Source organism: Arvicanthis niloticus, chromosome 2 (assembly GCF_011762505.2).
Source record: "Arvicanthis niloticus isolate mArvNil1 chromosome 2, mArvNil1.pat.X, whole genome shotgun sequence".
NCBI lineage: Eukaryota > Metazoa > Chordata > Mammalia > Rodentia > Muridae > Arvicanthis > Arvicanthis niloticus.
The window spans coordinates 82,549,629-82,563,852 of record NC_047659.1 but is presented as its reverse complement, the minus strand read 5'-3'; the positions used below and the strand labels follow the sequence as shown (position 1 = coordinate 82,563,852).

At 36.8% G+C, this 14,224-nt stretch overlaps 1 protein-coding gene across 2 annotated transcripts in view; it reads left to right on the top strand.

The window, feature by feature from the left end:
- The window catches only part of Ano3 (anoctamin 3), a 266,616-nt gene that overhangs the window by 243,374 nt on the left and 9,018 nt on the right, over nucleotides 1-14,224 (top strand). For both annotated transcript variants that reach the window (XM_034495046.2, XM_076929413.1), the window contains 4 exons: nucleotides 7,981-8,078; nucleotides 11,197-11,330; nucleotides 13,263-13,415; nucleotides 13,818-13,965. In XM_034495046.2, coding sequence (XP_034350937.1) covers nucleotides 7,981-8,078; nucleotides 11,197-11,330; nucleotides 13,263-13,415; nucleotides 13,818-13,965 — 533 coding nt within the window. The remainder of the gene's footprint in view (nucleotides 1-7,980; nucleotides 8,079-11,196; nucleotides 11,331-13,262; nucleotides 13,416-13,817; nucleotides 13,966-14,224) is intronic.

Genomic DNA, 14,224 nt, shown 5'->3' with positions numbered 1-14,224 from the left:
CCCACCGTATACCCACTAGATGGGAGGGTGACCCCCTTCCTCAACTAGGGGCCACATCTACTGGAGATGGTCTCTTCGTGTTCCATCTCCCCACTATTGGGCATTTCAAATAATGTCATCCCCATTGAGTCCTGGCCTCTTACATCCCAGGTCTTTGAAACTTTCTAGAGGTTCATCTTGCCCATATCCCCAACTGCTGCACATTTCAATTCATTCTCCTGGCTCTCTGAGTGTTCCTCCTGTCTCTCCCTGTACCTGATCCTGCCCATCCTTTTCTCCTCCCCTCATCCACCTAGTTTTATATATCCCTCTGCCTCCTGTGATTATTGTATTCCCCTTCTAAATTGGTTTCAGGTTTTTACACTTGTGCCTTCCTTCTTGTTAAGCTCTCTAAACTCTGTGAGTTGTATCATGGGTATTCTGAAATTATGGGCCAATATCCACTTATCACTGAGGGCATACCATACATGTCCTTTGGGATCCAGGTTACCTCACTAAGAATGATTTTTCTAGTTCCATCCATTTGCCTGAAAAATTCATAATATCTTCATTTATAATAGCTGAATAGTATTCCACTGTGTAAATGAACCACATTTTCTGTATCCATTCTTTGGTTGAGGGATATCTGAATTGTTTCCAGCTTCTGGCTATTACAAATAAAGCTTCTATAAACATAGTGGAGCATGTGTCATTGTAGTATGGTGGAACATCTTTTGGGTGTATACCAATGAGTGGTATAGCTGGGTCTTCAGGTATAACTATTTCAATTTTCTGAGGAAATGCCAGATTGATTTCCAGAGTGGTTGTACCAGTGTAAAATCTCACACCAATGGAGGAATGTTCCTCTTTCTTCACATCCTTACCAGAATGTTCTGTCCCTTGAGGTTTAAACTTAGTCATTTTGATTGGTATAAGGTGAAATCTCAGAGTTGTTTTGATTTGCATTTTCCTGATGACTAAGGATGTTGAACTTTTCTTAAGTGCTTCTCAGCCATTTGAGACTTCCCTGTTGAGATTTCTTTGTTTAGGTCTATACCCCATCTTTTAATTGGATTATTTAGTTTTTAAGAATCTAACTTCTTGAGTTCTCTGTATATTTTGGATATTAGCCCCTTATGGGATGTAGGATGAAGATCTTTTCCCAATCTGTAGGTTGCATTTTGTCCTGTTGACAGTGTCCTGTGCCTTACAGAAGCTTTTCAGTTTCATGAGGTCCCATTTGTCAATTGTTGATCTTAGATCCTGAGCTATTGGTGTTCTGTTCAGGAAATTTTTCCCTGTGCCAATGTGTTCAAGGCTATTTCCTGCTTCTTCTTCTATTCAATTCAGTGTTTCTGGTTTTATGTGAAGGTCCTTTATCCCCTTGGACTTGAGCTTTGAACAAGTAGATAACTATGGATCAATTTGCATTCTTCTACATGCAGACAGCCAGATAGATCAGCACCATTTGTTAAAGATGCTTTCTTTTATTCCATTGAATGTTTTGTCTTTTTTGTCAAAAATCAAGTATCCATAGGTGTGTGGGTTTATTTATGGGTCTTCACTTCTCTTCCATTGATCAACCTGTCTGTTTCATTATTAATATCATGTGACATTTTCACTATTGCTATGTAGTACCACTTGAAGTCAGAGATGGTGATTCCCCCAGAAGTTCTTTTATTGTTGAAAAAAATTTTTTTTGTTTTTGCTATCCTGGGTTTGTTGTTTTTCCCTTTGAAATTGAGAATTACTTTTTCCATGCCTGTGAAGAATTGTATTGAAAATTTGATGGAGATTTCATTGAATCTATATATTACTTTTTGTAGGATGGCCATATTTACTATGTTAATCCTTCCAATCTGTGAGCATGGGAGATCTTTCCATCTTCTGAGGTTGTCCTTGATTTCTTCCTTCAGAGACTTGAAGTTCTTGTCATACAGGTCTTTCACTTGCTTGGTTAGAGTTACACCAAGATATTTCATATTGTTTGTGACTATTGTGAAGAGTGTTGTTTCCCTAATTTTTTTCTCAGCCCATTTATCATTTGTATAAATGAAGGCTGCTGGTTTGTTTGAATTAATTTTATATACAGGCACTTTGCTGAAGTTGCTTATTTGCTATAAAAGTTCTCAGGTAGAGAATTTTTTTGGGTCTTTTATATATACTATCATATCATCTGCAAATAGTGATAGCTTGACTTCTTCTTTTCCAATATTTATCCACTTGATCTTATTTTGCTGTCTTATTGCTCTAGCAAGAACTTTGAACTACTCTGAATAGATAGGAAGAGTGGGTAACCTTGTCTTGTCCCTGATTTTAATGGAATTGTTTTAAGTTTCCATTTAATTCGATGTTGGCTGTTTATTTGCTGTATATTGCTTTTATATGTTTAGGTATGTGCCTTGAATTCCTGATTTCTAAAATACTTTTAACATGAACGGGTGTTATACTTTGTCAAAGGCTTTTTCAGCATCTAATGTGATGATTATGTGATTTTTTTCTTTGAGTTTGTTTATATACTGGATTACTTTAATGCATTTTCATTTACTGAACCATTCTTGCATCCTGGGAATGAAGTCTACTTGATCATGGTGAATGATGGTTTTGATGTGTTCTTGGATTTAGGTTGCAAGAATTTTGAGTATTTTTGCATTGATATTCACAAGAGAAATTGATCTGAAGTTAGTTCTCTTATTTTCCAGGTTTTTGTGTGATCCAGGTATCAGATTAACTGTGTCTTTATGGAATGAATTAGGTAGTGTTCCATCTGTTTCTGTTTTGTGGAATAGTTTACAAAGTATTAGTATTATTTCTTCTTTGAAGGCCTGATAGAATTCTGCACTAAAACCATCTGACCCTGGGCTTCTTTTGGTTGGGAGGTTTTTAATGACTGCTTTAATTTCTTTAGGGGTTATAGACTGTTTAGAGTGTTTATCTGCTCTTAATTTAACTTTGCTATGAGGTATCTGTCTCGAAAATCATCTGTGTCATATAGATTGTCCATTTTTTAATATAGGCTTCTATAGTAGGATCTGTTAATATTTTGAATTTCTTCAGTTTCTGTTCTCCCTTTTTTGTTTCTGATATTATTAGTTTGGATAATTTCTCTGCATCTTTTAGTTGATTTAGCTAAGGGATTATCAATCTTGTTGATTTTCTCAAAGAACCAGTTTTTGGTTTGGTTGATTTTTTGTAACGTTCTCTTTGTTTCTAATTGATTTATTTCAGCCCTGGGTTTGATTATTTCTTCCTAGTGGGTGTGTTTGCTTCTTTTTTCCTAGGGCTTTCAGGTGTGCTATTAAGTCGCTAGTGTAGGAGCTCTCCAGTTACTTTAAGAGGACACTTAATGCTATGAATTTGTCTCTTAGCACTACTTTCATTGTGTCCCATCAGTTGGGGAATGTGTCTTCATTTTCATTGAATTCTTGAAAGTCTTTAATTTCTTTCTTTACTTCTTCCCTGACCAAGTTATCAATGAGTAAAGAGTTTTTCACAGTATGTGGGCTTTCTTTTATTTTTGTTGTTATTAAAATACAGCCTTAGTCCACGGTAATCTAATAGAATTCATAGGATTATTTCAATCTTCTTTTATCTGTTGATGCTAGTTTTGTGACTGATTATATGGTCAGTTTTAGAGAAGGTGCCATGAGGTGCTGAGAAGAAAGTATATTCTTTATTTCTTTATTGATTTATGAAATATATATAGCCTATGTAAATAAGATGAAAACATAAGGTTTCTGCATTCCATGAGGCTTCCCTGAAGCTGAGAAATTGTCTTCCAAACAGTAGTACTTTCTAGAGTGGGAAGTCTCTTTGTTAGACTTTTGCCATTATACCTACCTTAAATGACTGTGCTCTTATTGGATTTTAGTATTGATATTATCCTACAAAATTTCTTCTCAATTCTAGGAACATAAAATAACTCATTTTTATTCATCTTATTTTCTAATATGGTGATATTTACCAATTCAAAACTTACTTTTGTGCTAATAATAATAAAGTATTTCTACCAAATAGAAGCTATGCATTTAATAGCAAAAGCAGAATCTAGATTTGTTGAAGCCTATATCTTATAATCATGTCCATGTCTGATCTCTGTTCTGATCAGAATTTTGTTCCTTCTCCTAACCAAAGTGACTTTAATAATGATTCCATTTGAAAAAATACCCAATTAATATATGGTGATTTTAATATGAAGTTGTAATGTAAAAGGAGTTAAGAAAAGATTACAACAGAAAAGTGCAGGGATAGTTCCAGTCTCTATACAAAGTTCCTCAAAATTACCAGGAGACCCCACTGATGATATCTTTCTAGATTGTTTCAGAAATTGTCTCTGTACATGGATGAAGCCTAATATTTTCTCACAATTCCTGCTTTACAATAAAAAAGCTGGCTCAAATATTATTTACCATTACAACTTGTTTTTTGCTTTTATCATTCATGACTATCTAATTCTCCATACTAAAATGGTAGTAATAATAATTGGGCTTCCAAGTTATTTATAGATAGGAGTTAATTTACAAAGCACAATAAGCACAACCCTGTCCTAAGGGATAATCTTTACAAATTGTTGCTGATACTTATCATTGTTCTGGCACCATGGCTGTACCTGTACTATTCTGTGGCCAAAGGCAAAGACTGAGTGCCATTATACATTCCTACAACCCCAACATTTGAGAGCTGAAAACTGAAGATACAAGCTGCATGCAAACCCTGAGTGCCTAATGAATCCCAACCTAAACAGGCTGTTATAAATAAGACACTGGGAGGGGGGAGATGGACACTAAGACCATGGTAACCCTGAGCTTGCCTGGAAGTCTCACGTTTCTCAGTTTTCTTTTGTTCTGGTTATCGATATGTCAGTTACTTTGGTTTTGTTGTTATTTATGGCCAAGAATGATGCTGATATTCAACAAAAGTTTGGTCACCCACTTAGTTATTTAAGGAGTACTTCTATCATGGTGACTTGACTGGGTTAGTTAAAAAACCTAAAGTGGGAACTGAGGAGTTATAGCCATGTAGTAGATGCATACTGACGCCCTTTTAAGAGCTACCACTATCACTTATTGTATTCAAATATGTATAATCATAATTATTAATTTTTATTATTAATTAATTAATTGTAGGATGTATTGATTAATCCTGGAAAGTTCCAGGAAAATAATTATAATACTGGTATTACACAAGTGTTTCATAACCCTCCTCCACGTTTTCCACTATAGATGTGATATGTGGTGGCTATATTTATGCACAAAGGACTAAATGTTCTAGGTAAAAATAACATTAGCATTGTAATTTATTATGGACCCTAGAAATCTCCAATTATAAAGTATGAAAATTAAGGATAAATATTCACTCTGAATTGCTTCACATAAGAAGCAAGTATACACACAGACTTGATGGTGCACTTCTGATGGAGGGACTGCAATGGACAAACCCATCTTTTTATTTGATAGCATTAATAATCATATAGAGCAAGAAGTCATCTGAAATGAACAAATGCTTTGTCTTTGGGCTCTAGCAGTCTATGTGCTTAAATTTCCAATTTGGTAACATCTTATCTGGGACTCTTAGCTTCTTCCTTTTATGATTAGTAATAGCAAGAAGTAGCATATGCTCTCATTTGTGAAATTAAATTAACTTTCACATTTCAATCAAAAGGCAAAATTGATAGTAACCAGTATAAAGGAAGAAAAATGATACAATTTGTCAGAACTTTTAAGAAATGGCTACATCATATTTATGACTCTCTCTATAGTTAATGTACTCCAAAATAACATTATTTATTATTACATTGTTCTAAATTGCCATTTATCAAGCACTTACTACATGCTGACATATTCCATCAATAGTTACTAAGTATTCTTTCTATATAATTTTATTAAATCCTTATAACAACTATTCCTATTCCTATTACTTTTATTATTATTGTTGCTGTTATTATTATTATTATCATTATTGTTATTATATTGATATTATAAATGAGTAGACAAAAAGTAGAGTAGTTTTATAATTTGCATAAAGTCAGAAAACTGATGAAATTATGACTTGAATAAAAGCAATATAGCTTCAAAGTCTTGCTCTGAACACTGTTTCCCAGCCACCACTTGGATGGGATGTGAACATAGCCATAAAAGTGCATTTTGTGGGCTCACACAAGTGAGCTTACTTTACAGTAAAAACCCTAAAGTAGGTAAAATAGAGCATACTCCTGTCTATTCCCTTGCTTCTTCACAAGAGCTATAGTGACTACAGACTCTAAGCCTCCCTTCACTCTCCCCAAACACATTCTTATCAAAACAGGAGAAAATATGTGAAAACACAGAACTTTGGTTTGCTCACAAATGCCTAGGTTTTTCACATATTCATTCTTGCCCATTATACATTCTAAGTATATTTTATCAAATGAAATTTAGAGTGTTTAAGGACTGGCTTTAGCTCAAGGCCATCACTATATGAATTGGACAAACTAAAACCATTGTTCTTTGTTGCTTTCTATGGAGCATATAAAGAGATTTATAAATTACACATTTTTCCGGGCTCAATTTTAACATATTCATTATTGACCTGTCTTTTAACTTTGGCCTACACTTTACAGGAATGATTCAATCATATATTTCTTGTTTCCTTTTTCCTGTCCCTTTATAATAATATACACATCTCATGACTACACTCCAAGGTAACTGACATATTTGGTAAATAGAATTTATCCTTAGCCTGGTGCATTGTGAGAGGAGACTAGAGTCTTCTTTCCTCAGGCTCTGAACATGTCAATTTGCCCTCAAGTCTCTCTGAAAAAGTGAAGAGCAATCTCATTGAACTGTGATGTCCCCTGTATCTTAGTGATTCAGCTTCACATATTCCACCCAGCACATTTATGGTATAAAGTGGAATGAGTTTAGGGGGGTCATACATTCATGCTAGAAAGAAGTGTGCTAAGATGATAGACTTTCGACCCTGCTGTGCAGTGAGCATGGCCATGAGCACACCTACTCTCTGGTTCAGATTGTTGTGCCACTGGGCTGGAACAGGAAAAGTAGGCTCTTTTATGTCTTAATTATTTATTCCTTTTGAAGTCCCACTAGTACCAATTTAACAGAAATAGAAACTATGGATCAAAGCCATAGAAACAATCATCCTATGAGCAGGACATGATCTCATTTCTAAAGATGCAGACCTACGTTTTCCACCTGCATTGCTTTTATAGTGCAGTTTCCACAGCACATATTGGTTGCTGGGTTGAATTAAGTGTGTGTGTGTGTGTGTGTGTGTGTGTGTGTGTGTGTGTGTGTGTTTCATGGAAACTGAATGGAAATCTAAACAACAGCAACAATTAGCACAGAAGAAAATCTTCACATAAACTCAGAAAAGAAGGCCTGAATGTTCCAGTGATCTTCAAAATCTCTCGAGGTTACAAAACAACAGAAAACAAACAAAAAACCTGTTCCAAAAAGAAAATGGGGAGAGTTGAAAGATATGCAGTGCAGTATGCTGATTGTATTGTTCAACAGTTGAGGAGAAAGGGGGGAGGAATGAAAGTGGCGATAGTAATTTACTTAATTACAAGGCACTTCTGCTAATTCTTTACATTTGAGCTGGACGGGAAGGAATTTATAGGAATTTATTAAAATGTCTGAAAATCTTTCAGAAAACCTAAAATTATTTGAAAATAGAGTTTCCTAGAAACAAAATTTTAAACAATGTGTCAGATTTATTTTTTCTAATACTCTACTATTTATAGATATAGAACACGTGTTAGCATTCATTATATGTGTGCATGATTGACACTGGGAGACAGCCAGTGCTCACTAAAAGCTAACCCAAACCCCACCATAATTACCCAAAGCTTCCCCCAATGTCATTGTACCTGTTTCCATTTTTACATGAGTAAATGTGACCCAGATGTACAATTTACTTTGTAATTTAAAGTTGGAGCTGTTTGAGCCAGCTTGGTGGCTAGGAGACAGCAGGCTCCTTATGGCTCTCCCTGTTCTATTTCAGTGCCATCCTAGTGGCTGTCTGATAGACCTCTGCCTCCAGATGGGAGTCATCATGTTTTTGAAGCAAATATGGAACAACTTCATGGAGCTGGGATATCCGTGAGCACACTGACTTTAGATGTCTCTTATATATAGTTATAATGTGGGGTTCATGAATAGATAGATGATTGGTCAGCTACCATTCTGATCCTGACTAAATGTGTGATTGCCCATAAGTTTTGGCTTTCTGAGACTTGATTTCTCATGTGTCTAAGAAAAGATAAATGGTGAGGTCACTTTTAGGAACAGCTGTTGGGGTTGAAGGAATGAATGTGTAGAGAATACTAGTTCAGCTTATTAGCTATTTCTCAACCCTTCACAAGACAGAGTCTCAAAAGTAAAAATAACTTCTTGGTGTCTCAGAACTATCAACAGATGTAAGGTGGTGGTGACATTATTGTTAAATAAAAAGTGCCCCCTTTCCTTCTAAAATAATACATCAAGTAGAAGAGGTTGGAAAGAACAAAGTTTGACGGTCCTTTTATAATGCCTCCTCTCCCCACCTCTACAAACATCACTAGATGCAAATTGACATGGTAACATCCTGGGAGAACATTTACCTTTGGAGGTCAAACTGTTGAGCTGATTGATGATATAAATAGATTTCCTCATGAATTAATGATACAAAATGAGTTTACTCATAAAATTTTATTTTCATGTCTTCCTATAAATGGCACTCCTGAGCCACTGACCTAAGATGGAGAAGACATATAAACACAGCAGCATGCTGAGCAGTGGTTAAACTACAGGAAGACTTAGAGCATGGCATCAGAACTACCTACTTTTGGCCTCAATTCCTTGATAATCCCAATGAGGGTTATGTCACCTCTCTGATTTCTTTTTTCTTTCATTTGTGAAACAAGAAATTTACAAAAGGAAACTGAAATGACCCAATATTAATTTAAAATTTAATTTAAAACAACAAAACGCTTGTGAGGAATGTATATTATAGACATATATGCATATGTATTAATATACTTAAGTTATATAACAAATTCAGTGACATCTCTTCTAAATAAAACCTGCATGAAGAATTAAAGGCTAGGGACCCTCCTGTACTTGCTATATGTCCCTTCTCCTTTGCTTACCACTTTTAGATGTAGGGGATGGAAGTATCCTATGAACACAGCTGAGGAAATAAGATATCAACAGTTCGGCATAGGATTGAATCTTTCAGAAGCATGTTATAAAATCCAACAGGGCAGAATTGTAGCCATTGTAGCATAGAAAAGGATTCTTTGCATCATTATCACCACCACCACCACCACCACCACCACCACCACCATCATCATGTGTGGTCTGCAATTATATTCATTAGACATATGAGATACTTGTTTTAATAATGAGCTTGTCTAGGTGGTAAGCCTGAATCATGCACATCAAGTACTGAAGGAAAAATAGGATATCTTCCATTTGTGTTTTTCAGACTTAGACAAATGGCCTTGCAGGTGAAAACTTAGCAGGAATGAATGGATCATTAAAGCAGTAGTTTTCAAATTTTATTTTAGGTTTTTTTTCTTTTTGTGTCTTTTATTTACATCCCAAATGTTGCCCCCACCTCCTGGTTCCCCTCCCAGAGTTTTTCACCCCATTCCCCTTCTGTTTGTCTCTGAGAAGGTGCTATACACACACACACACACACACACACACACACACACACACACACACACACTGGGCATGGGCATCCCCATAATCTGCCACATCAAGTCTCTACAGAATTAGGCACAGCATTCTCTCCCACTGAGGCCAGACAAGGCAGTCCTCTGCTCCATATGTGCTAGAGGCCTTGGACCATCCTGTTTGTGCTCTATGTATGGTGACTTAGTCTCTGGGAGTTCCCGGGGGTCCTGGTTAGTTGACACTGTTTAGCTTCCAGATGTCCATTCAATTAAAACCTTAAAATTGAAATAAGCAAACTGTATCGATTCTAATGTGCCTGACCTTTTACATCTTCATGAGTCTCCAAAAGGGGCCTCCATGGGATGCTGACTGGAGAACTTCTTATTCCATCAGATTCTGAATCTGTAATTCCTTATAATTGGGTCTTGGGTTCTTTTCAATGAGTTATGAAAAATTGTTGTCCTAGAGTATCTTGTTCCGAAATTTTTAAATAATTTGTTATACAAAAGCCCCTCACATTGTATACCAGGCTACCACTAAACTTTATAGTATCATTCTCAGGCAGGAGATAGAATATTTTTCTTTCTTTTCTAGATGCCAGATAATGACTCATGTAAGCATAGCTATGGCCCGACAATTCTTAACAACAACAGCAGGGTGCCTTTATTAGTGTTCATGTTTATAGCTCAAAGAAGTGAAGTTATCTGACAAAAATCCCACATACAACACATGACAGAATGGAGACCAAAACTCAGGACCCTTGAAAGTTGAAGTAGGCCTGCTATTTCCTTCAGAACATAATTGTATCCATGTCCACAGAAGCTGCCCCAAAAATGATGGATAGTAAGCAATAGATGGCTCAGGCCTCCTGACAACAGGCAACATAAGAGTTCTTACATGTGGAGATAGGAGAAATGGATTTAGCCTAATCAACATCAAGAAACAGCTCAGTTTATGAGCAATGGATTTCTAATAAATATCCAGATGTTTGGAAAGCCATAGAGAGTTTGAGAATGATAAGAACTTGCTAAATCTTTTTAATTCAACTCTATAGTTGTAAAGTTCACACTTTATTTTTACTTATTCAAGAGTTAAAACTACCCAGGGACTGGACCACCAACCAAAGAGTACACAGAAAGGGACCCATGGCTCTGGCCACATATGTGGCAGAGGATGGCCTTGTTGGACATCAGTGAAAGGAGCAATCCTTGGGCCTGAGAGGGTTCAATGTCCCAGTGTAGGGAAATGCCAGGGCAGGAAGGTAGTAGTAGGAGGGTGGGTGAGGGAGCACCCTTATAGAGGCAGGGGGATTGAGGATGAAAGAGGGAGTTCCCAGAGGGGAGACCTGAAAGGGGGATAACATTTGAAATGTAAATAAAGAAAAAAAAAATAAGTAAAAGAAAAAAAAAGAGTTAAAACTGTTTACTATCTTCAGTTCCAGGAATACTTGAAATAACTAGTAATTAGTTGAAAATTGTTATTTCTTAGTAAAAATAAACATTTTTCCACAGATGATTCAGTAACAGGTCACATGTCCTTGGTCTGCTCTCTGATGCAGGTTAATCCAAAACTGGTGGTCACGACATAAAATCAAACGGGGAATACAGGACGCTTCCATTCCACAGTGGGAAAATGACTGGAACCTTCAGCCTATGAACATTCATGGGCTGATGGACGAGTACTTAGAAATGGGTAAGAAGAGACTTTTTGCAGGATGATTTGGTCTTCTTGGTGTTGCTTTTCCTAGTTCACATGAGCTTTGGTTCAAGAGGAAAACAATATTAATGACAATACTCTTTTCAGCTCTGAGCATTCTGCAATTTATTTTATTTTATTTTATTTTATTTTATTTTATTTTATTTTATTTTTTGGTTTCTCGAGACAGGGTTTCTCTGTGTAGCCCTGGCTGTCCTGGAACTCACTCTGTAGTCCAGGCTGGCCTCGAACTCAGAAATTCACCTGCCTCTGCCTCCCAAGTGCTGGGATTAAAGGCATGCGCAACCACCGCCCGGCAGCTCTGAGCATTCTGAACCACAAGTGAACATGTGTCCTAACACTGTCAAGAGTCTGGGGCACTGTGAGCTTTCACCTATGTCATGTTAAAGAAGCTATGACATTTGGTAAAAATGAAGTTGTTGCCACAAGGAAGCCTCTAGTATCTTTGTTTTTGAGATAAGATCTTACTAGCATCTATCTTTTTGCGATAAGTTCTTACGATGTATTTAATACTGATCTTGAACTTGATGAATAAACAACTCAAGCTGGTCTTAAACTCACAATCTACCTGTTGTGGTATCCCCAAAGCTAGGATTACAGGCATGTACCACCACAATGGGATCTTGAGCACTTATTAGATGAAAAATTAAAAACCTAGATCTCATTATGAAGAAAATAAAGTCATAGTTATTTCTAAATAATGTTTTTATTTATTTTTTGTTATACACAATGTATGTAACATACAGTGTATGGCCATGTTCACCCCTTCTGCTCTTCTCTTATTCATCACCTTCAACCTATAAAACCCAGTCTGAGTCCTAGTCTCTGCAGGAATGTCATTAATTTATATTAAGGAAATGTGGACTCTCACTCTAGTTGTTGACTTCATTACACTCTGACCTTCAGTGTCCTCATCTAGAAAAGGAGAAGATGGGGTAGTGCACTGGAGGTCTTTAGGGACCTGGCCAGAGCCAAGCAATTTCCTTAAGGAAATGCTCCTCTGCCTGTCTTTTTTATATGTTTCCTTCTCCCACTTCCTTCCCCTTCTCTTTCTCTCTTTCTGTTTATCTCCCCCCCCCTTCCTTCTCATATAATAAGGGGTGTGGACTTGGGGAGTATCCATTAAATATGTCCATATCTAGGATGGAATACAGGTTTTTAACATTTTTTTATCATCTATTCTTTCAACAAGTTTACCTACCACCTAGGAACAAAAGTTTCTTCAACTATAAAATTAAGAATATTTACTGGGTAGTGTTAAAGTTAATATTTAGAAATGGTGTTTTCTTGAGCTGACTCTCTAAGCGGTGGCAGCTCTGCCACCATGTCCCACGGCCAGAGGACTTGTGCATGCACTACAGCTAGAAATGGCCAGCCAGAAACACCAGCCCTGGCACCCACGAGATGCCAGCATGGGAGATGTCTCTGCCAATCTACCACGCTGTCTCCACTATGCTGGGCTGAGCCCAGACTATCCCACTATCCACGAGGTACCTGGTAGAGATAAGACTCTAATGCTTAAAGATTATCCAAAGGCTTTATATGTTTGGTAATGCTCAATTACCAAGATGCCCACACAATTAGAGGTGTGTCCCAATATCTAACCTTATGATATAAATTGTTACCCAGGACTGCTCTCAATACGTGTGTGGTCTCTCGTGGCTCCTACATCTCTGCCTCTTCCTAGCTCCTCCTTTTCCTCTCTTCTTCCTCTCCTTAATACTCCCACGTTAGCTCCTCCCAAATTACCTAGTTTATGGTAAATGTTGCAGGGAATATATCCCACTACAGGGTAGTACTACTGCAATAATTTAAGGTAATTTCTCCAGTGTTTCTAATTGGCATGGTGGGGCATTCAGTGGATGTTACTGTGTATCTCCATAACTTTCTACTGCTCTTGTTTTACAGTTCTGCAATTTGGTTTTACTACCATCTTTGTTGCTGCTTTTCCCCTGGCCCCTCTTTTGGCTTTATTAAATAATATCATAGAAATCAGATTGGATGCATATAAATTTGTGACCCAGTGGAGGAGGCCTCTGCCAGCCCGAGCCACTGACATAGGTAAGACTGAATTTTCCCTTTTTAAAAATAGTATTTGCAACATCTCTAATACGTGGAGTGTGAGAAACTCTAGTAAAAAGGTAACGTAACGAGAGGCTGAAGAGATGGCCTATCTGTTAAGATCAATTGCTGCTGTTCCCAAGGACCAGAGTTAAGTCCTCATCATGAACACTGGGGTGGCTCACTAGGCAATGTGATGGTTTCTTCTGCTTCCTCCAGATGCCCAAGGGCATGAGCACATGTACACACAATGGAATATAACCTTTAAGGGAAAGAAAAGTAAATGATGTACAGAAATATGGCTCTAAATAAACAGAATATTCTTTGAAAGTAAAATTAACCAGAGTGTTTTCATCTTGTACACTTTTAATTCACTCGTTTTAATCTTTTTTCTCCCCTCAGGTATCTGGCTTGGAATTCTTGAGGGAATTGGCATATTGGCTGTGATCACCAATGCATTTGTAATTGCTATTACATCTGATTACATCCCACGCTTTGTCTATGAGTACAAATATGGCCCTTGTGCAAATCATGTAAAGCAGAATGAAAAGTAAGTTTGAAATTTGACTATTTCTTTCTGATCTATTTTATACTTGCAGCTAATGGACAACTAGAAAGTTTTGTTCTGTGCCCATTAAAAAGTAATTTTTTCTGATCATTGTATTTATAGTTTGGTTTTTAGATAAAAGCAATCAGGGCTAAGAACAGAAAGTGCTTTCTACAGCAACTCACTTAAGAGTTGGTTTTTACTTGAAAAAAAAAATGTGTCAAAATGCTAAGAAAATTCTAATGCTTCTAGAAAGGTCCAG